The sequence below is a fragment of the Stylophora pistillata genome, chromosome 4 (genome assembly GCF_964205215.1).
Source record: "Stylophora pistillata chromosome 4, jaStyPist1.2, whole genome shotgun sequence".
In the NCBI taxonomy this organism is placed as follows: domain Eukaryota; kingdom Metazoa; phylum Cnidaria; class Anthozoa; order Scleractinia; family Pocilloporidae; genus Stylophora; species Stylophora pistillata.
Genome location: NC_142522.1, coordinates 22,783,028 through 22,808,168, shown reverse-complemented (window position 1 = coordinate 22,808,168; position 25,141 = coordinate 22,783,028). Strand labels below are relative to the sequence as shown.

Genomic DNA, 25,141 nt, shown 5'->3' with positions numbered 1-25,141 from the left:
ACGGAAATTTCTGGTTTGCTACTAAGAACCAAACCTTCGTTAGATTTCGACCATAGCCAGAGTAAAAGCGGTCTTTACACGGAAAATATTTGTGTTCTACGACGTTTTTTTAATAACGACGGACTTTGTAGTTACGTACGCATTTTGTGATAACGGTTGCGGCATTTTGTTATGATCTACGCATTTTGAAATAGATACTGCAGTATTTTGAAGGCGAGCTACGCATTTTGAAATAAGATCTGCAGCATTTTATAAAAATCGTCGTTCTATGCAATTTGTAACAACGTCTTGACGCAAATTTTAATAACCTTAGTTTTGCCATGAAGTACAAAGTACGCCTGATACATCGGCGATATCTCGGAACAGCTGTTGGAATGTTTCCTGGGAAATATTAACTTGTTACGTAACTCAGTGTTTGAGCAGTGCGTCCCGCCAAAACTGCTGCTTGACGAATCTTTATTCGCATCCGTCAGGGAACCACAAATAATCAAACTGTGGAATAATACTATATTGCAAGATTCGAGAAATATATTACAATAATTTGCTGTGAGATATTGATACAAATTGTGTAGACCGACGAATACTACAAAATGGTGCAGCCTTTATTAAAAAATACGTAGCTCGACATTATTACAAAACTCTGCAATGCCTATGAAGAAATGCGAAGCTTATCACAAAATGCGTCGTTATTACAAAGTTCAGCAGAACAATTTGCGATCAAAACGACTAAAAGCACTCAACGAAAATGATACCCCTGAATGACCTCAAATATATGTGTAAAATAGGGATTATTTTCATGCAGATGATCTCAGAATGCCTTAAGATTTCATTGAAGGACACTTGAAACTTTTGGTCAAAGGGCAAGGTAATCCTTGCAAAATCTGCCTTTTCCAGACGTCACTCAAGTTGACGTCGTCGCTCCAATTGTCTTGTTAATACGGGCCAGCAGAGTCTCGTTTACTTATTTCTCAAATACATCAGCTGCTTGTAAGAGGTATCTGGTGGTCAGCTCTACAAACTGTACCAAAGGTAAGACATTTTTTGTTTCTCTGCAACTATGCAGTGGAGTAATGCGGTCTACGAGATGAATTTTAGCCGGGCGCAAGGATATGGGAAAACTGTTCTGGTTATCTTTTTCAGTTCGATCCATCAAAATCACAAGCTTTTTCAATTAACACGCGGGTCGAATACTTTCCTTCTGAAGATCTGCAGAATGTGAAACTACTCTCTTGGGAATGTGCACAGGCGTGCAACATGCGTTTTTGAAGTTGACCTAATATCTTTTAAAGTGTTAATTTCCAGTATACATTTCCATCGGTTTTGCACTATTCAGTTATTTCAAAATCTAAGCCATGGGTTTACTTTTGCTTTTCTGAATTTGGATCCACTGGCAAAGTTTCCTCTACCCTCTGATTCTGCTTGTGTCATTTAGAGGTATGTCACCATCAGATTAACACTCTCACTATAATTGTTATGCCTTGAATGAAGTGTCGGGACAGACACTTGTTTTTTTTTTCATCGTACCTATGACCTTGGAATGAACTTGCTACTGACTAAGACCTTTTGATAATCGATCAGTAACTTTCATTTATGATTAAATGGGTTCAACATTTCGTACTTCTCGCTGCAAATAATGAATTGCAGTTCAGGTGCCGTGTATTTTTTTAAATATTAGGACTCTAAATATGCTCTCTTCTTTGACCTCTATAATTCTCAGAATTCAATATGTTTTTAAGTGTTGTTGTTGACTCAACCATGTCCGCGGCAGTTTTGTTTTCTTTATTTACCTCTCACCTTGGGCATTTTCCTCTGAAAGTGAACAATGACAATTGAAATGTTATGATTGAATTTTTTGTACTTGATTTTCATCAGGAATTGCCACTTGTCGATATGTCGTAATATAAGTGTCATAAAATTAACCGTGCACTAACAGTTTTCGTGCACTTAAAGACAGTTGAAGCGATTATGTTAATCTGTGTTTCAGATGTTTCAAATTTCCGTTGGATTGTCTTTTTTAGCGGATCCGTATCACAACAATAAATATGCGTCATTGATCAAGTGAAAGGTCAGGATGATTTGCTGAGAACAGCGAATGATTTACTTTGGCTGAATTCAAGACTTGTGGAGTGGTAATATCGTGATGACATGCTCTGCGCTCTTGTACCTCAAGTAAAAGCCTGTAATTGACTTCAGTGATTAGTGATACCGCATTATATTTTGAGTAAAGCTTCGTTTCTTAGGTATTTGAAAACCGTCACCTACATGTGTTATTAACGTTTTTTAAAACCAAATAGCTGCGATTTCAGTGAGTTGGACCTGAAGGAATGTATTCTGGCATGATGGCTGATCGTGGTTTACTTACAGTTATGATTTTCGCTACGCTGTCTATCAGTCAAGGTGAGTTTGAATAGACTGAGGTAAGGCATTAGGGGAGGGGTAGGACTCGGTGCGCAGTTGGTCAAATGCTAGCATTGATCCGGAAACGACATATTTTCTGTAACCCTTTATAAAGGCTCACAAGGCCTTTTTTAATTTTTCAATACATCATTTATTTAGGGATTTAAGCCTCTACGCCTTTCAGTTTGTTTCCTTAGAAATGGCGTACAAGAATTCGTTGTGATCAGTTTTTGACCTACAGTCGAATTCCGTTGACTCAAACCCATACTAACTCAAACCAAAATCGAGTTCCTCTGGATTTCCTCCATAAATTTACTGCAATTTTACTCTCGGTTACTCGAACCCTCAATAACTCGAACCTGACCCGCTAACCCGCAGCGATCTTCGGTTCCGTTCAGATCATTCTCTATTCAGTTGTATCCTCGATAACTCGAACCACGCCAAACCACGCCGAACCGCGCCTGACAATGCGTGACAAATTGAAACGAACAGTGTAATGCAGTCCAAACATTTACGTCACGTGGTGATTTCTGCATTAATTTAGCGTTCCATTTGCACTCGACTTCCTTTTTAGTTGAATTTTAATCAAATGTATGCTGTGTGAAGAGAAAAAAACAGTAAACACTGTTTTCCCCCTTATTTTCGGTCCTTAGTTTCAACTCTCGATAACTCGAACTCCCGATAACTCAAAGCTGACTCAATTGCCCTTGCAGGTTTGAGTTATTGGGATTTTACCGTAAATCATGGTTAACGTTACCAGAGGGAAAACCCAGGCTTGTAGCAACATCCTTATTTTAGGCTTAATGTGCCTGTCATGCGACCTTTTCTTATGTGACTTAGTCAAAATATCAAGATCCTTTCGGCAAAGTTTGAAAATAATCCCATTTGGTTAAGCATCCCCTCTAAAATTTTACGGTTGGAGATGGCTCATAGAGAGTTTTTTTTAACTTTGCAAGAAAGATAAATCTTGAATTCTTGGTAATGATTCAGTCGTGAGAGTATCACTGCAGTCGCTTTTGAGTAACTGGAAGAGAAAGCTTACTGTATTGAGAATGTTCTCAAGAGCCTGTACTGCAGCTGTGGTAACCTTGTTGTAAGTGTGAATTTGAAATAATTATCTTTGACACTCTTTCCAGGGATCCTACAGAGAAACAGTTCCTTCTTTTCAGAGGAATGCCTTGCCATTCGATCAAATATTGCAGTTTACCTTCTTTCTAGATGACATGTTCACTTACTTTGTTGTGACAGTTCACCAAGATTTCAAGACTCTAACAGTACTTGAAAGGGTTCAAGTTGTTTAAGACTGAGTTTTATCGCCCCTATACTTACGAAAGCTTATACGAACTAATCCTCACGAAAGCGAAAACGAACTGATCTTGATAAAAGTGATCCAAATGAAAGCGAAAACGAAGTGACTCTATTGAGAGCAAGATCGTTTTTTAACCTTTAAGTTATCTATGAGGTTATATCTGTCACGTTCACGTAGAACTTTGTCCCAAATGTGCAAGAAATACTTTCACAGACACATGTTCTTTAGTCCTATCTTTCACAAGTTATTTTGGTTAAATACTTTTTTTTTTGCAGGCGTGGAAAATTGTTCTGAGCCGTGTCTTATATACACTGCTGAGAACAGAATTGACGCCATTGAGTTAGCTTCCTCCAGAGTGGTCAAACTTGTATCCAATCTTACGTTCCCAGTCAATCTCGATGTCCATGTAAGCGAAAGAACACTTTATTGGAGCGACTCCAATCAACGGGTCATCAAACGTATGAACATGTCCAGCGGTGTCACCAAGGACATTATTACAGAGGACCATGGAAATGTCGGCGACCTTGCTGTGGAATGGGAAAGTCGCTTACTATACTGGACAGATACGTTTTACCGCAGGATTGAAGTTTCTTCGTTAGACGGCTCTAAAAGAAAGGTGCTTTTAGCCGAGTCCTCGAGCTATCCAGCTGGAATAGCGGTGCACCCGAAGAAAGGGTGGGTAAAAAGTGTTAAATGGTCACGTTCATTTTAAGCCGACTTACTTTGAGTCTGAAATGAATTAACGCTCCTAATTGAAAACAGTAGTAGTTTTACAAATTAACAGCGGCCATCGACGATGGTCATTTATATTTACAAAGCCAGTCTTGAATTTCCAATCTGTAACGTGGAATGAGTCGTTCCTTAATTTGCTGTGAAGGCGAAGCACGAGCAAAAACAAGGTACGATAAAAGAAAAAACCCAGTTTCTTTCCCCCCTTTATCTAATTCCTTCAGATGGATGTTTTGGACAGACGTGGGGCTAACTACCAAGATTGAACGAGCAAACCTGGCTGGCTTTGAGCGAACTGTCCTGGTCGATCTCACCAATTCATCTCAGTTCTGGCCTAATGCTATTTGTGTAGACTATACCGACGATCGCATCGTTTGGGTTGATGCCTTTAGTAGTGTAGTTGAGTCGGCTGACTTGCAGGGAGGAAGTCGACGGATGGTGGCATCTCAAGTGTCCATGCATCCTCGTGACTTGATTCTCTATGGCGACACGTTTTACTGGAGCGACTGGAGAGAAGATGCTATCGAGATGCTTAACTGGACAACAGGCGATTACTTAGGAAACTTCAGCGCTGTGATTTCCGGCAATTTTTATGGTCTCAGTCTACTTGATAAATCAAGACAAGCAGCTTCAGCAGGTAATAAAGGTTAAGCTACGCATTTCAGTTTCCCAAGAACATCGTCCTATTTAAAGGATGCGTCTTTTATTTAGACCATGAGCCCTTTTTTGTTGTTGATAAAAATCTAGCCTGATGTACTGTTGGGAACTCTTACAGGCAAGGTTGGAATATGATTTTGCCTCCCTTGTTAAGCATAAAGATATGGTAATATAAAATACGAAAATATGTGAATGTTATGCTTTTAAAGAGACTATTTGAAAACTAAAAATACAGTTAATTTTGGTACACAAGAAAGGCAGACAATTACATTTTTCTTTCGTGTTTCTTTTAGATGAAAAGAGCCATGTTCTCTTCCTGCAATTAATATTGAACAAAGAGACGTAATTATTTTAAAAGGGACTGCACTTCAGTGCAATTACAATGGCAGTTGAAAGTTTGTGAAATTTGAAATTCACGTCAAAGGGTCTCTTTCTTTTAGAAAATCAGCTTTGTAAGATAGACAACGGCGGCTGTAGTTACTTGTGCCTTTTGAGGCCCAACGGATCTTTGTGCGCCTGTCCTGATGGCATTCCTTTGTCGACTGATGGAAAAGGCTGCCTTCCAGGTAAGACTTTTTTCTTTTCCTAAGTGATATTTTAATGAGTGCTTATAAGTTTAGAGGTTGCTAGAAATTTTTAAAGAAACGTCGCGAAAGTAAACGGAAAGCAGTATTAAGTAATAAAAGGAAGAGAACCGTTTTAAGTACGGAAGGTCAGATCGATCATTGCCGTTCAAAAGATATCCTCGCGCAGCGCTCCAAGTTGCGAACTCTTTGCACTCCATGACAAAATAAAATGGTTGCCTATCTGTGCAGGTGGGTAGCGAGCCTATAACTTTTCTATTCTTCCATTTTTGTGAACCAAAGTTCAAGTGAAATAAAGATATGGTTGCAACATTATTTTAACCTCTTTTTCTGTTGTGCGAGTGCTAGGTCTCGAGATATCGCATTACCCGCCTCCCGGTTAGCTCAATTGGTTGAGCGCCGGACTGTTGTGCGGGAGGTCGAGGGTTCAAGCCCCGGCCGGACCAACACTCAGGGTCTTAAAATAACTGAGGAGACTGTGCTACCTTTCTATAATATCAAGAAATGGATGGATATTCTAGTCTTCTCGGATAGGGACGAATAAACCGTAGGTCCTGTCTCCTGTAAGGTTAGGAGTAGGAGACATTAATTTCCCACGCACAAGATTACTGTGTGGTGGATGTCCTGGGATGGGATGGGATGGGTAGGTGAGGGCTATAAGGGAAAGTACAGTTTCTTTACTATAATTATGTACCCTCAATAAATGAAGTTTAAAGTTAAAGTTAAAAGTTAAACCAAGGGATTGCCGGCCACTTTCAACTTAAGCTCTATTTTTGGCGATCATTTCCCGATTTTCTTCTTCTTCTTCCTCTTCTTCCTCCTTTATTGCCCCACCTCTTTCCAGTTGGAAAATACCAATGAAAATGCTTCTGAAATATATCAGTTTTGTAATAAAAGACTGTCAGTATTAGCGCTTTTGAAAAGGGACGATAGAAACAACCTTCAGGCCAATCGATATATATGTTACCGACATGTGCTATTTTGTAAAAAGACGGCTGCTGCTTGTAGTGATATCGATGTGGAAGCCACTCAATGAAAATTAATTCCTGACAGGGTTGACGTTTTGCATAAAAAAAAGGGGCAGAACTCAGGCAAAAAGGTTATTTTTATATCGCAACACCCCCATAAATCTAAACACCTAGATTCATGCATGATATCTGGGATACTTGAATTCCACTTCTTCCCCATTACCTGAAAAATTGATAAAGGACATACCCCGTTAAAATTATTTTTCTCTCTCAGTTTCAGACATTAAAAGATTTCTTCTCTTTGCTGAGGGATCAAACCTCAGACAAATGGCTTTCAACGCAACGTCGTCGCGCCGAATCTCTCTGAAAATACCAGCGTCACAACCTATAGCACTGGATTTTGATTTTGTGGAAGAAAAAGTCTACTGGACAGACGTATCACTGGGAACAATTTCCAGGGCGTATCTCAATGGATCATCTCAGGAGACTGTGGTCACAGGTGGAATTAAGAGCCCGTATGGACTTGCTGTAGATCCGTTTGGTCAGAATATTTACTGGACAGACAGTGCGGTGGGAGTTATTGGTGTAGCATCCACAGATGGACACTACAGACGAGTACTCATTAGTGATAATTTGCAAGATCCAAGAGATATCATCTTGGACGTCACTAGAGGGTATATAAACGTATCTCACTCTATATGTTTTACAGATTATTCCGTTAAAATTAGCATGCTTTAAGCCTTTAACTTGCATACATCTTTCAAAAATCAGTAAACTCGTCAATTTGGCAGACAAAATACGAGAGAAGAGATGCTTGTCATTGTAATGTTAAATCTGGGTGATGTGGAAAATGATTAGCCAATTTTTTGATGCGAGTGATTTTGTTTGTTGTCAGACTGTACTGACTTTAGTCAGCTGTTACTGGTTAGTTACCTTGCGAGCCATACCAGTAGTTACTTAACGTCATTAAGAGATAATGTCAATGTAAATGACTCTCTGCCAGACGTTTATTTTTTTCCTGTTTTTGTTTGTTTGTTTGTTTGTTTGTTCATTTGAATTTTTATTTTTTACTTCTGGTTTATATTGCTTGCTTTTATTCACAAAAAGATACATATATTGGACAGACTGGGGATGGAACGAAAAGATTGAGCAAGTTGATATGGATGGCACAAACAGAAGAGTAATTGTTCGTTTAGGGCTGTTTTATCCGAACGGTCTTACCCTGGATTTTCAGAGGAATTGGTTATACTGGATCGATAATTTTCGTGGAGAATTGGAAGTGTACGAGATTCCCTCCAACACAAGACGAACCATAATCAACTCATATGGGGAACCATTTCTTAAATCTCCACTGGGGCTGACACTATACGAGAGTCATTTCTTTTGGACTGATCAGCGTCTTAATGGAGTATATCAAGCGGACCGAGACACAGGAAGAAACGCTTCAAAAGTCCTATCTACTTTCTCTCAGCCAGGGTTAATTCATGCGTACGATAAGAACATGAATATTACTCCAGGTATTTTAAACTCGAGTATCGTATTTATAGAATAGATGCACGGTACGCAACCAAGTCCAGAAGATCTGGTCGTCGTGTTGTACGCAAAATGGTAGTTCGCATGCGCGACTTACTGTAGTAGGGGCATAACTTTGGGTGCTTTTTGAGCACGAGTTTAGGTAGAACCTATTGCTTGTTTGTTGCTTTTTAACATGGACGGTTTTCCCTCGGTTCACAATGTACTTATCGTCACATGCATTTGACATAAAGTAGTTTTACCTTTTGGTCACACGTTCTGTAGGTGACATGGGCCATTCCGTAAAAAATTGATTTATATCAGTGTACATATCATCATTTTGATTTTGATGTGTACATTAAGAAGAAAGTTTGCATTTGTGCTGATTGCTCTATTTCTCCCCTACTTCTAAACCAATTAGAAACAGCCGTTCACCGTTAAATATTTATCTTTAGTTCTCATTTTTTTATGGCGTTAGCCCTTTCCACTCATTCTTTTTCTGTTCCCATTTTACTTCTAAGCCACAATTTGTGTAATATTTGAAAGTGATGAAGATGTACTAACCTAACAATTTTATTTGGTAGTAACGGATGAGTGCGCCGACAAAAATGGTGGATGCGATCACCTCTGCCTACTTTCACCCCGTGGGAAAAAATGTCTGTGTTCTGTGGGGTTCAATCTTCAAGATGACGGAAAAGGTTGTGGAGGTAATAAATTATAACCATACATTATAAACCTCAGGTTAAATAAAACAGAAAGTGGCGTGCATTGAAAATATTATAATATCTCTCATCTTACTTAAATGGGAGCAAGCAGTTGTTATCTCTTAGAGGCTTATGTAACTGGTGAACCTCTGCCACGCAATTTTTCCACTTTGGTTGTTGGGTCTGGTCTGACAGTGAGTTTTGTGAAAGTTCGCTTAAAAAAAACAGATCTGAAATTTGTGAAGCGAATGTGGCGGCAAGAGAAAAAAGGCAATAGGTGCTCGTACTACAAAAACACATAAACCAAAAGAGGGGCAGGAAGGAAGAAGGAGAATCAAATTTGCTGAGTGTGTCGGGTCAAATAGGACGACTCCGAGAAGCAAGCTACGTCCTATACTGATCGCTGGAGACTTTGTAATTTTCCATTGAAACTTCTAATTCTTCCGCAAAGACCCGTTTATTATTATGAAAGTTACCGGATAGTGTTTTTAGTACTGTATGAAAGCGATCCTCGCAGTAATGAACCCTACTTATAGTGGAGCTGGTCATTATGTTAGTTCGTATTAATACGAACCAATATAATGACCAGCTCCCAGTTGGCATATTAGCTCAGTTGGTAAAGCACTGCATCGGTATCGCAGAGGTCATGGGTTCAAATACTGTACGGGTCTGAATTTTTTCAGGCCTTATTTTCACTGCTACATAAGTTGGGTTCGGGCTCATTACTGCGAGGGTCGCTTTCATACATTTCATGAAACCGCAGTACGCATACATGATTTTCATATATTCAAATTCACTATCATTACTGCTCGATACATTTCGGTTGCTGTGATCTTGTTCCTGCCTTTCCTCGCTGACTTAGCATTTTGGTTCAAAATGAACAATATACAAAAGGTAGGAGACAGATTCCTTTAGTTGGAGGCAAATAATTTTGTTTAAACCGTCCAAAATTGTCAAAAAGGATACCGCTAATTAATCAACTGGATTCAATGAACAGAAGGAAAATATCTTGAAGGTATCGCAAGACTATTCATTATTGTGGCTACTGATCTACGAGAGTAGCCACTCTGTTACTGTCTATTTGTCTGTAAGAGTGAGTGCACATAGTCTTAATCTTCGGAGTGAGTGTAATTAGTCCATATCTTCGGAAACTGTTCGAGCTTCAGTCGGCAATGGAACAGGGTACTCATAAATATGTGGGATTCGGCAGGTTTTTCTGTTTTGCGTGTGAACACAAATCTTCTGCAATAGTACCTTCTAGCGTCATTATACAACCTCTTTTTCTTTTTTAATGCTTTTAAAAATGTGCTTTATCAGTGGCCACATGTAGTCTTAAACTGCCTTTTTTTTCTTTTGGAAAGGCGGCGATTCCTGCCAGAAAAAAGGTGCTTTGCATCAGTGGTTCTTAAAACAACCCTCTTTATTGTTGTGTACAGCCATTGTAATACATGTGAATGTCTTTTTACAGCTCAAAGAGAGATCCTGCTTTATGTAGATTACTCAAGTGACCATATAATGAGGGTCTCTCCGCACGATTCTGGATCACGTAATCGATTGCCGTTTTCAAACATCAATAGTCCTATCGCGCTGGACTATGATAAAGTAGAAGACAGATTGTATTGGACTCAGTATGGGAAGATCTCCCGCGCATTTCTTAACGGTTCTTCTCAAGAGATCATTACTGACACGAACTTGTATAACACGTACGGACTAGCTGTGGACAGTGTCGGAAGAAATCTTTACTGGACCAATGCAGGAAAAAGTATGTTGGAAGTCTCTAAACTGGACGGTTCTCGTCGGATGGCTCTTATGACACATAACATAAATCAACCCAGGGACATAATTTTGGATGTTTATAAGGGGTTAGTATACAGTTAGCGGGTGGCATAGTAAAACAGTGAAATAGGCAAGGGGATGGACCGCTCCAGGTGTTAAAACGGCTCAGAAAAATTCAACGCAACTCACAAAATAGCCGCGCGTATTTTATGTTAAGCCGTGGAATGAGGTATATATACTGAGTGGCGTGACCTATAATGCAAGAAGCTTAAGATTTTCGATGGAAAACTACGGCATCAAAGTCTACTTCCTTGTGATGGCCTAACTTACAAAATTTCTTATTTTCAAATGGAATTTAGCGAAGGTAAGCTTTTCTTAAAACGAACAACCATGTGAAAGTACGCCCTTTTACCTGAAGCAAAAAGTTGGTAGCAGCATGTTAATTGGGACAGATTCCTTAGACTTCTATGCAGAATTTTATTTTCGATACTCGTTTGCCATCGGTATGTCATCTAAATTAGCCGTTGTTCCAAACACACTTCAAAGTCGAGCTTTTTTAAAAGAAATTTCTTAAAAGCTGCTTTGGGTGTAGTGGCGATTGGAACAGGCTCCCTTCAAATTTACTTATATCTGTAGGCTAGTTATGTCCGAGAAATTACGTTTAATTGATTGTTATTTTAGGGATGGTGTTTGGTTGCTTTCTATTTAGTTAAAGTTGTTAGCAAGTCGCTCACAAATCTTTTTTGCAAAATAATTTTTCTTATAGAGTGATGTACTGGACAGACCAGGGGAGTAACCCAAAAATCGAAAAGGCTGAAATGACGGGCAGAAAACGTGTCGTTATCGTTAACTCAGGACTGTCTCGGCCAAACGGTCTCACACTTGACAGAAAGAGAAACCGCTTGTATTGGCTCGATGGTGGATACCGAAATTTAGAATATCTGGATTTTAATCAAAATAAGAGAGTGGTGCTATTAAGCCATTCTTACAACCTATATTATTCCTTTGGTTTAACTATTCTCGGAGATAACTTGTACTGGACCTCGAGCTGGTATAGTTCAAGGGGTGTTTATCGAGCCGATAAAGAGACTGGTAATGGTATTACCAAGTTCATCAGCAGCACTGGATGGCTTCAGGGCATTCGTGGATACAACCTTAGTGAGCCCTTTACAACAGGTAAAAAAATTAATCTTTTATATTGCTTTCCATCTTTGGTCCCTTTGGTGTAGCTTATGTCTCTTTTTGTGTGTTCACTCAGCAAACAAGCATGAGAAGAGTCATAATAATATTTGTTCCGTCTGAAGGATTCCTCCAAATTGTCCCTGCGCAACTTTTTTAAGTTCGTGAGAGATTTCTTCAGGGGTGGGTGCAAGCTATTCCCAAACATTTTCTTAACTGAAATGGGAACGATGCTCTTACAAATTGCAAAACAGCCTGTCGGAAAATTGCCTGTGGATAGTTCTATTGCGCATGAGCCAATCGATAAATCAAGGCGCGCTCTCAGAAGACTACAAAGTAATGGTTATATGGTACGCTAACGTTTCTCGCGCGTTATTTTCTTATATACCAAGCTTTCATCATTTTACTCATATCATCTCTCTTCCATGTTCTCTTCATGTGCACAAGAGTGATTGTGTGATTGAGTTCAGAAACTTAAACCACGTACACTGGCACTGCCCATCTCTAAGTGCCGTGAGAACAATCCATTTTACTTCATTTTAAGAAGAATGCAAGTTCTCTGATTTTCTCACTTGTAGCATATTTTTGACTGCAATGTTGGAACCACATAACTTAGATTGCTGTTTTCAAAATTTACTGTACTGGATAAGTGTTGCCATTTAAAAGCCTGGATTCGTTGTCAGTAATTTACTTAAGACGCTAGCGATTTTTACTTTGTACGTGACTGCCCAAGCATGTGGGGCAGATCGTGTCTTGAGAGCCTAAGCGTACGCACTTTACTGAAATGTTCTGTTACCAAGGACCGAATGGCTGGCTCAGAACCTTGTATACTAGTCTTACGGTGTCAAAGAATGGCTCCATGGTCCTGTAAAGTTGATATAAAATCTACATTGTTTTATCATTAAAATCAGTGTCTGAATTTAGCGAATTAACCGATATCTTTCTTTCAACCGAAGGAAACTCTTCTTGCCTTGGCAATTGCAGTCATATTTGTTTGTTGTCTCCTAATGGAAGTGAATGCGCATGCCCGGGTCATTTTACCCTTGGAGAAGATGGGAAAACATGTGAACATGACAGTAAGTAAATGCATCACAAACCACAAAAATTTTCTTTTTATATATTTGAAATGAAAGCTAGCGCTAAGAAGACACGACGTTTCGACCTCTGTGAGGTCATTTTCAAGTGAGTAAGTTTTCCAAATCAGCATAAATATGTTGAAGTAAGTTGAAGACGATAAAATGTGGCGAACGCTAAAATATGTGAAAAAGTGTAAACAGTTAACAAATGGTAAACAACACAGCGTACACTATTGAGTTATGGATGCACGCGGGAGGTTGCTAAGCGTGGAAGAAGCGTAAGAGTCGCGCGAGGCGATAGCCGAGAGCGACACTAGCTTCTTGAGTGCTTAGCAAACCTCCCAAGTGCATCCATAACTCAATAGTGTACGCTGTGGTGTTTACCATTTGTTTTATAACATAACATTGATACATTGTAGCAAAAGAGTTCCCTTTTATTTAACAAATCTTACGTGACCAGAAAAAAAAAAACGCGCGCGGAAAAGTGGTCTTCGCACTTGCTCATGTCAGCAGCGTACACCCATGGGCAAATGGTGGACGCTGACTTGACCAATCAGACTGCGTGCTTTGCTTTGGTTATGTTATAATATACAATGGAAGAGAATAAAAGAATAAGGAATAAAAGAATAAAATAATCGTAGCACGAATTGTTCTAAACAAATAGTTTGGCGCGAATTGAATCGCACTGTTTGTTTAGCGTTGGTTTCAGTTCTTTGATAAAAAAAACATTTCAAAAACAAGACAGTCAAATTTGTTCTGACACTTCCTTAAGATTCGAAAACTCTGTGTGACGTCTTCTGGCTCCATGTCGTACTGCTCTCTGAGGTGGTGTCTGATTGCCGATCCTTTGTGTTCTTCAATTCGTTGGTGAAAGTGTCGACACGTGTAGCCGACATAGCCTGCACCGCACAGGCCACACTGAAATGAATACACCACGCATTGTTGACTCACAAGAGTCGGTTTGTCTTCCCTGACCCTAATTTCATTCTCGATCTTTTTACTTGTATAAACTGGGCTAATATCTACGTTGATCTTCCGACTGAGGTCAGCCAACTGTTTTCGTACTACATTTGCAGATTTCTGGTCCTTGTAGCGCAACACGATTCTGACTGGGGTTTCTCTTTTATCAGCCATTCGGGTTTGTGAATCCTCAGACACTTTTGATTCAACGAATCTGCGAATGGTTGACTGCACAAGGTCGTCACTATAGCGCAGTCGGGAGAAGATCTCTTTAAGGCGTTCACATTCCTCATGAAAAAACTTCCACGTAGATGAGAGTTGAAACGCACGGTTTAGCATGGTGATCAGCAGTCAGAATCGTGTTGCCCTACAAGAAGCCCCAGTGCACGACATGGAGCCAGAAGACGTCACACAGAGTTTTCGAATCTTAAGGAAGTGTCAGAACAAATTTGACTGTCTTGTTTTTGAAATGTTTTTTATCAAAGAACTGAAACCAACGCTAAACAAACAGTGCGATTCAATTCGCGCCAAACTATTTGTTTAGAACAATTCGTGCTACGAATACAAATGGAAAGAAGTAAGTATTTATTTGGAAAGGCAGACCACATTGTTGATCTTTGGTAAGTATTCTCATCAACCTTTTAGCTACTCAATTATAATTTACGTTAACGAAATTAATAAGTAATTTTTTCTGGCATAAAAATTTGAATTTTTCAGCGCTTTTTTTAGTAGGTAGTGTGTCGTGATTTGTACAATGTCGTCAAGAAATGGGAGAACGCGTTATTAAGATTGGCATGTTTCAGGGCGTGTCGCCTAATGTGTCCTACAACGGAAGTAGTTTCACATTACCACAGGAGAAAAATTGTTAGCAGTCAAGACTACTGATCTTCAGTCTTCAATAATCTTTGTAAGCGAGAGAGTTTGTTGTTCCAATTAAATCAGTTTACGACAGTTTTCATAGTAGGTCCCTCTTGTAGTAGATAGTTTGCTAAACTGTTCTATGGCCTAATCATGCATATTTCTTTATTCAGTTCCTGAGAAGATACTACTTTTCGCTGATGCTAGTCGGAGTCAAATATATACATTGTCTCTAGACGAATCAAACACGAGCGCCAAATTATTACCTATGACACATCAGATGTATTATCCTGTGGCACTTGATTTCGACATTACAGAAGATAGAATATATTGGACGGAATCATCTTGGCCGACTACAATATCTAGGGTGTTCATTAATGGGTCGTCTCCAGAGACTGTCATTTCTAAAGGTGTTAATTATCCCTATGGGCTGGCGGTTGATCCAGTGGGAAGAAACATCTATTGGACTGATCGTGCCCTCGGCAAAATTGAAGTTAGCAGAATGGATGGATCAATACGAAAAACTCTGATTTCCCGAGATCTAGATAGTCCAAGAGATATAATCGTGGATCTCGACGGAGGGTAAGATCCTTATTAGGTTGGTAATAAAGAGGGGGTGAGGCAGTGGAAAGTAAATTTAACAATTAATAAAATAAATATCTCTAACACTGCTTAGGAACAGCATGTGAATCAAAGTTCGGTTTTGCCTGAACCAGGAACAAAACAACACTTATTTACAAGCACCTTATTGGCGAACTACGACTCACTCACGATTTGAGTTGTATTCATGTTTTTCATACTCATGCTGGTTGTCAACTCCTCGAATTAGTACTAGTCTTGTATTTGATTGACTTCCTTTCGTAATTAAATACAGTTTGATGTATTGGTCCGACTGGGGTACAAGCCACAAAATTGAGGTCGCTGGTATGGATGGAAATAACAGAAGTACACTTGTTAAAAGAGGGCTTTACTCGCCAAACGGGCTAACTTTGGATAGTGCAAATAAGAGACTGTACTGGGTAGACGCATGGTTCCACGTGTTGGAATACTACGACTTAGAGCGTCATACGATTACAACAGTGCTTCAAGACAGAAATATCTTATTGAACCCATTTGGTTTGACATTATTCGGAGATTACATTTACTGGACCGATTCAAGTCTGGGTGTTGTTTACCAGGCGCCAAAAGACTCTCCGTCAAACGCAACGGCCCTCGTTAACAGTTTGTGGAGTCCAAGGGATATACATGCGTATGACAGGAATCAGTCTTTACCAGGTATTCGATTGGCTATCATTATCAGTCTTCGCAATTTTCTCAATTTCTCTCGCTCTCTTACACCTCTGCTCGTTTCAATTCTTGTACTAGTTGTATGAAACAATTTCCAGCAATTATAGTCTCTACCAAGCCTGTAATGATACATCCTCTGGTTATACCTTTCTTTTTCTGCTTTAGATCATTCGCGCCGGGAGACTACCATTTGAATTTTCGTCAGTCCAAAGTGATGCACGGAAATATTTTCTGTTGGCTTTTTTCTAATTTTGTCTAATTTTCACAATTATTCTTAATAGATTTTAAATCAATGATTATTTCTTCTGTTACTTCCATTTCAGACCATCCCTGTTCCTTGTCCTTTGGTGGATGTTCCCATCTCTGCCTTCTGAGACCAAATGGATACAAATGTGCATGCCCTGATAATCTCAAATTGTCGAAAGATGAGAAAACATGCATCCCACAAACATACAGTAAGATGTATACGACGTGCCAGTCGCATTTGTAACTACTTAGACTCTTAAGCTATAAATAAACAGCTTTATGAAGAGAAAAGCAAGAAAAAGCAATAGGCAAGTCGGAGCTTATCCCGGTTTCCTGAGCATGAACCGATATGGAGTATTACTACTTCCCTTTGGATAGAATGTTAGTCCATCGCAAGGTTACCCACCAGCATTTCACCAGGCTTTTCTGATAGTTTACTGGTACCCATTCCTACTCCTGGGCAGAGAGAGGCACTGTGAGTGTAAAGTGTCTTACCAAAGAACACAACAAATTGATCCGGCCAGGTCTCACGCCCAGACCTCTCGACCTGGGGTCCAGTGCACTAACAAGTAGGCCACCGTGTCTCGCACGACGTGAAAAAGATATTAATCAACTTTTTCTGTAACGCTGGATCTCAGCTAAAATACTCCTATCGTTTTGGTTCAAACTCAACTTTTGTACCGTTGATAGACTTGCAGCCATAAGAATAAACTCGCACACCTCATTTTGCAATGCGGTATCAGTTTCTGCAGTGAATCAAAATGTTATTTTGCCTTTATTGAGCTCTCTGAGCTATGAACTTTATTCGTTCAGTTTTCCAGAAATTTCTGCTGTTTGCTGATTCTTGGCATGCACAAATATTCATTCTCGATTTGGATGATTCCAATCTTTTGGTCAAAGTTCTGCCGATAGGAGCCTTCATGTATAGACCACATGCACTTGGAATGGACATTGCAGACAATAGAGTCTACTGGACAGACGTTAGCCTAAACAGTATCAGGAGGGCATTCATTAATGGAACATCACCAGAAGTTGTCGTTTCTGTAAACGTGTCTAACCCTGCTGGACTTGCTGTCGACCCAGTGGGAGGAAACATCTATTGGAGTGACACTGTCACCAAAAGGATCGAAGTCAGCAGAATGGACGGAGCCATGAGGAAGGTATTGATAGACAAGGATCTAGACCAACCAAGGGATATAGTTCTTGATTTTTCCAAAGGGTGAGTGCTTTTTCTTAGACAGCTGAACCCTCTATTGCTGCAGAACAACTTAAATAAACTCGTGTTTAAAAAGAAGCTAATTAAGTAAGTTCTATAGTCCCATGCATGCTTTTAGATCATTTGACTTTTTCCATAGACGAAAGTCTGTCCCTTTGTGGAAGTAAAAGAAAATGAAACAAACTTTCTACTCTTTACTATGGACAGCAATTTATTTTCAGCATTAATAATCTCAGATTTGACAAGTGGTCTTTAAACATAAACAGTTGGTATGCTTTTAGCTCCTATTGGGCAGGTATCAACTAACAAGAGTCTGCGAAGCCATATATCAATGCCAATGTTTTTCAAGGAAGTAAAATCCCATTTATGTCTCACTTAACTGAGCAAGCTAGAGATGCCGTCAGATTTCCTTCGCAGGCCATATGCGAACGTTTTCACCTACAAGGATCATTTATCTTAAGTATACTACTTGCCTGATTCTCTCTGTTTTTAAGGTTTATATACTGGTGTGATAGGGGTACCGTGCCTAAGATTGAAACGGCTAACATGGACGGAAGTAGTCGGCGAATATTGGTCAAAAGAGCATTATACTGGCCAAGCGGTCTCACTTTAGATGAAGCAAATAATCGGCTCTACTGGGTAGACTCATACCTTCAAATTTTTGAATACTATGATTTTAAACGTGATACTGTAACAACTGTGATCAAAGATGGATATAAACTGCCTTATCCATTCGGTTTGACGCTGCTCGAAAGTCACTTGTATTGGACGGATTGGAGCTCACGCGTTGTTTATCGAGCGGAACAGAAGACACTTTCAAATAGGACAGTTGTTGTCAGTGGCCTTGGTCAACCCATGGATATACACGCGTATGACAGAAGCAAACTTCTCCCAGGTAAACTGACGCCTAGCACTTTAGCTTTATTGTTTTTTCGGTCTTCTCCCGAGTCATCCCCTCTTAGAACATCCTAATATAATGTCCACAGAACCGTCTACATTGGGCGATAGCAATTTAGACCAGTGCAAAAATTATCGATAGGTTGCCTAATACTAATTAACTCGACTGAAGGCATGCAAAATGTGGTAGTATAACTAATGCATAATTTTGTGCAGTTGTCGGCTCTGATGAAAAGCCCAACAAAAGCTAATATTTCTCAGTTTTTCGCACAAGTTATCGCGATAGTTTTAAGCAAGGAATCCACACCATTAACTTGTTTTCCGATTATGACACAAAGATACTTACCAGTTTTCTTTATTGAAACCATATCATGTTTAGGTATGCAATTGGCTGGAGGAAAACTCGTAGTTTTTCGTACGAATTAGGTAGAGGTCGATTCAAAAACTTATCTTAAAAGTAAACTGGTTAACCTCGCATTTGACATAGTAAAGAGCGCTTGAGTATTTCGAACCAATTTATTTTGCAGCAGATCACCCTTGTTCTAAGTCCTATGGTGGGTGTTCTCACTTGTGCCTTTTAAGACCGGATGGTTATAGGTGCTCCTGTCCAGACTATCTGCAACCCAGTGAAAATTGCTCTACTTCTGGTAAGTGTGCTATTTGAGGATGGCCGTTAGGATTCGACCCAGAATATTGAGAATTTTAGAGTCAGACATACCCTTGTCAGACGTTTTCCTAGTCAGGTCCACATAAAACAAAGCAACGAGAGATGAACCACGGCTTACTTTACTCGACTAGTAAGCTCAAAACATACCGTCCGGTTGCTAGTGTCAACAGTGTACTCATACATATGTCTTTGAGCATTATCTGTTCCTCTGAGCCATTAGCTTTGTGTGCAGAAAGGCATTTGCTTCTCATAGCAAATATCGTCAATAAGAATTTTCCCTCCAAAAGGAGGCTATTGTTTATTAATGTCTAATCAGAATCCTTCTTCTCCGACATCAGTCCACCTCTATTCTCCACCTTCTTCAAGTGCGCCTCAAGCCACAACTTTACCGACCACCACTCAGCAGTCATCCACCAGACACCAATCGACTCCCCCTGGTCCTTATGATTGTCGTTCGAACAAGTGTAAAAACGGAGGATCTTGTGTAATCCCTGGTTATTTTTGCGAGTGTCCGAAGTATTACGTTTGGGACCTCTGCCTTGTTTATGTTGGTAAGCTTGAATCGATTAAATTGTGCTTATACTCTTTCTTTATCCTTCCTCAAGAAAGTGGGCGTCCAAATATTTTTAGGAGGGTCTTGCATTAGATGGGAAGTGGTTATGTTAGGTGGACTGTATCTGATGATCGCAGAGGCACCACAGACATTCTATTTTCTCAAACCAGACCGAAATATTTGGTCTTCTAAATCTATCTAAATCTAAATCTAAATGTTTAATCTGCAAAGGGCAATACAGCCCTTGGTAATAGAAAAGTAATAGTCCTGGTAATAGAAAAGTGTTCATCCAGTTTGCTTCTAAAGCAGCTCCTATTTATCTAGCCTATTTGGTCAAATTAGGTCATCTGTTCCCTTATACCACAGAGAATCAGTATACGGAGAAGATAGTAGAGATGTTGATGTACTGGACCTGAGACGTACTTTGCTGTTGTCGCAGTTACGTCCTCTTTAAATCTACCATATGCACTAGAAGTTTGGGCGACAACTTAGTCAGGAACGGGCCAAAGATGACAACTTTTAAACGGAGTGAATTACAAACTAGATTGCAAGAATTCCTATTCTCGAGCGATATTAACGGAAAGGATATCAATGATGTTCCCCTTTACGCCAGTAGTCATTGAAAATCACTAGGGTTAGAAAAACACGAGTATGGACGTGGGATGCTAATCACAAAACAGCTTTTATTTCAATGCAAAGTTAGCTACAGAGCTCATAATGAAAGAAGAGATTCTGCTCAGAAATAAGAATAGTTCTGGCTAGAAGGACTTCTCAGCATCTCGTGAAATGTTAAGTACCTCTCAGTAGCATCCTCGTAATTGTAAGAGGTTCTCTAACAATATCCCTCCTATTTTAGGTTCAAGCGCCGTAGAAGTAGAGGTAAATCTTCAAAACGAGGTAAAGATGCTGCGTTTTATTCGTGCTGACACCTTTCGCCCCTCTTTTCCCCCAAAGGAAATGTAAGAGCGGTTAATTTCGGTAGGGGACGTTAAAGAACCCCCACCACGAGATTACTGTGAAGTGGTCTGGCCTGGTTACAGGGAATGGGGGGAGGGGGCATCTGTAAAATTTCTTCTTTATTTATTGTAAACTGCCGCCGGCAGTCTGGAAAAGTCCCCGCAAAGTGTTGTAAAACGCATTAGAGCATTCCATGGAAATGCGCTGTACAAATCGATATGTGTTATTATATCATTAATCAATTTATTGTTGAGGGAAGAGGTAAACAAATTTTATTTATTTTCCTATCTTATCCCGATCATCAACCTCAACGATGACTGACTCCCTATATGATGGTCATATCCAATAATCGTGTATGCTTTAGAAAGAACAATGGCTAATGCTTCCCGGCATTTGATTAAACACCTAGATATGAGAAGTATTTAGCCTTTTTCAAGTGGACTTTGAAGTGAGTTCCCAATGTCGGATCCTTTGTTCTGTCACCAAGTACGTTTGTTTAGTGGATTCGCTTTTATCTCTTCCACGTTCCACAAAAAAACAGTCTAAGTGCGGTATGGAGCCAGAAGCTGAATAAACTTGAGGTTGTCTTTAAATTGAACGAACTTCTCACGAGGTAGCACTTTCCTATTTTCACTTTCTTCAATTCTGTTTAGAAACAATGGATAGCGTATAACTTCAAAGCAGCAGTGGCAAAGGCTTGCTCGAATTTTTTTTGCGGGGATGAGGAATGTGGAAGGTAATGGTAGGATTTGATTTATAAACTTAGACTCTTTACACTGAAGGCTTTTTCTAAAAATTGCTTTTCGATACACTTGCAGTAAGTCGAAACAAGATAGTCATTCAGAAAAGGAAAAGAAATTCCTGGCTACCGACGCTAAAATACTCGGACTTTCCATTGGCGGAGAAAATACTTTGAAAGTAGAAGTAGCCGTTTTATTTCCATCTGTGGAAGGCCAGGTTCCTCAACCCTTACCTCGTGCTACACTCGAACAAATACTCCAAAAAAATGAAGAAAGTCTTGGGGAAGCCTTTGGAGGCACAATCATCAGGATCGGTAATGAAATTTTTACCTTTACGCACCACACTAGAGAAAGCCAATCAGTCAGTTTCTTTAATTATCGTGAAAACAAGCGCTCTTTTAGGTTAAAGGAAGACAGGTTTCGACAAGGCAGTCTGTGGGTAACCAATGGTTTAATAGTCCATACTCTGGCCTCTACATCAGTTGCTGCAGAGTTTCAGAAATTTAGAGATATCAAAGCTTGAAGCTGGGTTAATGATGAAGAGAAAAAGGAAACGTTTTGGTTAGAAATTGAGCTGAAATATTCTCATAAGCCATCCCTTCAATATGCTATTTTATAACATTAAATAATGGCTACCTTAGAAACTTTTCGCTGATTTAAGTAACTTTTATTCTTTTTTTTCTTTTGTTTCGATTTGTTGTTGTTTTTGTTGTTGTTGCTGCTGTTTTTGTTGTTGTTTTACCTTTATTTTATGTTTTCAATTAAGTGGTGAAAAGATTTCTGTGACTCTAATTTCCAATAAAAGGGTCAAATATTGTCGATATTCACCGGAACGTTTTGATGATTACCGAAGAATACATTTTCATTTCGCGCACTCTTCCTTCACAAAAACGATACCATAGACTTAAAGTAGTGAGACTCCTTCTCTTGCACACTGTAAACTAAGTTAAGCGACGATTCCACGAAAATCGTTTGCATTGGGCTAGACACCTGAGTAATATCTCGAAGTCTACGTCAAACATTACGGGGAATACTTTTTTCCTATTACTATGTTTTTGGTGCTTGTGTTATATGAGCTTACATACCATGGCCTGTACAAAAACTCAGGACTTGCAATGTACCACGGCTAGTTTTAAATATCTAACACATTGTGACTTTTTTAAAGGCAAACGACAAGTAGAGAACCCAACAAATAGTGAAAGGTCTACTCGAGATAAAGAATCGTCCAACGTGCCAATTGTCGCTGGTTTGGGAAGCACTGTTGTTGTGTTGGTGCTAATTGTGGCATTCTTCGTTTATCAAATGAGGCGGTGAGGCTTAATTTATTTTTTTTAATTAATCAATCAATCAATCAATAAATCGACTAGTCATTATGAAGGACGCCCACAATTTTTTTGGTTTTGACATTTTCAATCCTGTTAATCTTCTTTATCCTTGTCATTTTCATTCCTTTCTCTTTGCAGTCTATTTGTTCATGTGCTTGTTGGGTCTCAGTTTATCCCAGAAAACTAGTCAATATTTTATAGTTTTATTCAATTTCAAATCACTTACCCTCCGGCTACGGTCAAAATGACGCAAAGCATCGTGACGTAGCCCTTTTGAGCTCGTAGACTTCCCAATAAACTGCTGCCACATGAAAAATTTCACTTCTTTTTTATATTTATATACCTGAAAACGGAGCGAATAAACAAGACAGTAGGGTATTTATGAGGAAGGGGCTGTTGTTGTGGTTGTCTTCCTTTCTCTTAGCAAAATGTCTGATTTGCTTTGCAGGAAAAGAAATAATGCAGGGAAAAGGACAGACGAAATCTATTTGGACAGTGACTTTGTACGCCCCAGAACCAATTCTATGGTTGCATTTGAAAACCTAGGATATTATGCGGAAAACCCGATGCATGAATCAATCCACAGAAGTGGATCGGTGGTATCCAGACAAGAGCCAGTCAATGGGGTTGGATCCTTGGAAAACAACAGCGCAACACAGGAGGCACCCGAAAAAACGTTCCTGAGTAATCCAACCTATGGTTTGCCATTCGCTGAAGATCCTGCAATCATAGAAGATTCTGAAAATCGTTATGCCACTGTTGAGCAGTAGAAGACAGAGCCATAGGTGAAAAAATCCTTGGTGACTGATGAAGTTAGTTATAGAAGTTGTAGAAAAGTACAAAGGGGAGTGATAGTAACATGCTTTAGCGAAAGTGAATTGGGTTTCCCTGGCAATTGCACTTCGTTGTTTACTTCTGAAGATAAATCTAATCAACGGCTCTAGCTACAGAAAACCTGCTGGAGTTGATATTTCCACAACACTCTTATCGGCTTCAGAGAAAAAAGCGAACTTTCGGGCTCGATCTTTGAATTAAGGAAGATACTTTCAGTTCCTTTTGTCGCCGCGAACTTGGCGCAAATCTTCATTGTCATCAGTTTCCCTCCCAAAAACCGACGAAAGTGCATATTTTTCCAGCGACATTGCCAAGGTAAAATTGTTAGTGTGAGTTTTCCTTTTATATCTCTTTAGTTTGCCTTTTGATCTTTCTTTAGGTAGGAGAAGTACAGGGCCACAACAAAAATCTGATTTGTATAGATTATCGCAATAACTAATTTTTTTTAAAACAGTACGTTGAAGCTGCGCTTTAAAACTGATCCAGTTCTTGGCGGCGGTAGAACTATTTTGAGTGTCTACTCAGAAAAATTGTGCGTAGTCTTTGTTTAGCACTAGCTTCAGCACAATTACTGCTGTCCACATAACGGCTTCTGTTGGAGATACTTTGAATGTCATTACCTCTTGAATGTTTGAGGAAGATCTCCCTTGCTCTCTTTTTTATATGCAATAGTTGTGGGTTATCAGGTAGCAAAGTAGAAAGAATTAGGAATTAATCGTAGTACTCTTCCTGCAATTCATGATATTCCTAACCACAGTGTTGCAATTTGAAATTGTTATATGCACCTTTCTGTTTTGTTGTTATAATATATTTATTCGACTTTTGGCTTTTGAGTCGAATACGTTTTTCTCTTTTTAATCAAACGATTTTTTTTTTCATTCTTATCATAAAATTTACAATTTCCTTTATTGTGACTGGTTTAAAAACTCAAATCATTTTCCACAGTTGTTATCGGACAGTCTGTTATTGGACAGTTTAATTATCAAATTACATTCAATGTTGTAGTTTAAATCAAATTTCTCCTTTCCTTCACAACTTGGCTATATTATTTTTCTCGGGAAATATAATTTTTATTGTTTTTTATTGTAATTATACTCATGATAAATAAATCGGACTCTCACTGCTCGGTCGTCTGATTTTGTTATTACTCGTATGATTGGATACCAAATTTGTCTCCACTCAGACCAGTTATCATTTTTTACAGATATTCATTCATGGTGTGAAACCCTCTGATTGAGCGGAATGAAGTTTCTTGAGATAGTTGAATGTCGTAAACAATTAGATATTTTTTTATCATTTTATACATATAATCACACTTAGAGAGAAAAGAATAAAGATCAAGGGTTAATCACGTTTCAGTGTTTACTTTCCATTTTACTATCAGCCCTGTTAGTGTTTTTGCCTTGCCTAATATTTTTCCTGTAGTTAGTTCGTTAGATATTTCTTGTGCCCGTGCTTCCGACATTGTTTACTATTTTTATCTTTTGACTACCAGTTTTCTTTCCACTGACTGTTCTTTTATTTATCGATGCCCAAATCTTATGCCTTATGCTGTCTCTTTTTCGCTCCCCAATGCGCTATACCGATACAGCATTCCATCATCTGTTGAATTTTTCATCTTGCACTTTCTTTTCCGTTGTTCATCCGTTTCTTTTTGCTTTCCCTTCACCAGCTCTTTTCTGCCATCTTGTGTTTCCTTCTGCGTGCTTC

General features: G+C 39.2%; 1 protein-coding gene across 5 annotated transcripts; it reads left to right on the top strand.

The window, feature by feature from the left end:
• The first annotated feature begins 1,060 nt into the window (after positions 1-1,060).
• On the top strand, positions 1,061-24,779 carry LOC111323644 (low-density lipoprotein receptor-related protein 4). Of its 5 annotated transcripts, XM_088758840.1 has the most exons (22): positions 1,076-2,397; positions 3,982-4,381; positions 4,660-5,072; positions 5,533-5,658; positions 6,919-7,318; positions 7,752-8,161; positions 8,741-8,863; positions 10,329-10,722; positions 11,403-11,812; positions 12,772-12,891; positions 14,883-15,291; positions 15,584-15,984; positions 16,320-16,451; positions 17,056-17,461; positions 17,953-18,353; positions 18,883-19,002; positions 19,361-19,573; positions 20,432-20,472; positions 21,186-21,268; positions 21,351-21,586; positions 22,438-22,582; positions 23,046-24,779. In XM_088758840.1, exons 1-22 carry the CDS (start codon positions 2,325-2,327, stop codon positions 23,365-23,367), a joined length of 5,778 nt encoding a protein of 1,925 aa, XP_088614966.1. In that variant the 5' UTR covers positions 1,076-2,324; the 3' UTR covers positions 23,368-24,779. The 5 variants fall into 5 exon arrangements, with proteins under 5 accessions (XP_088614969.1, XP_088614967.1, XP_088614968.1 ...); XM_088758843.1 differs by lacking the exons at positions 21,186-21,268; positions 21,351-21,586; positions 22,438-22,582; positions 23,046-24,779 and adding an exon at positions 19,942-20,013 and having other exon boundaries at positions 1,061-2,397; XM_088758841.1 differs by lacking the exons at positions 21,186-21,268; positions 21,351-21,586; positions 22,438-22,582; positions 23,046-24,779 and adding an exon at positions 19,918-20,013 and having other exon boundaries at positions 1,061-2,397.
• Positions 24,780-25,141: the final 362 nt, after the last annotated feature.

Excerpts from the sequence above, each read along its gene's own strand:
- LOC111323644 (XM_088758840.1), top strand. The coding sequence starts at position 2,325 with ATGTATTCTGGCATGATGGCTGATCGTGGTTTACTTACAGTTATGATT. Across the intron at positions 16,452-17,055 it reads ATGCATCCCACAAACATACA|TTTTCCAGAAATTTCTGCTG; the intron begins GTAAGATGTATA and ends TTATTCGTTCAG. Across the intron at positions 21,587-22,437 it reads AGGCACAATCATCAGGATCG|GCAAACGACAAGTAGAGAAC; the intron begins GTAATGAAATTT and ends ACTTTTTTAAAG.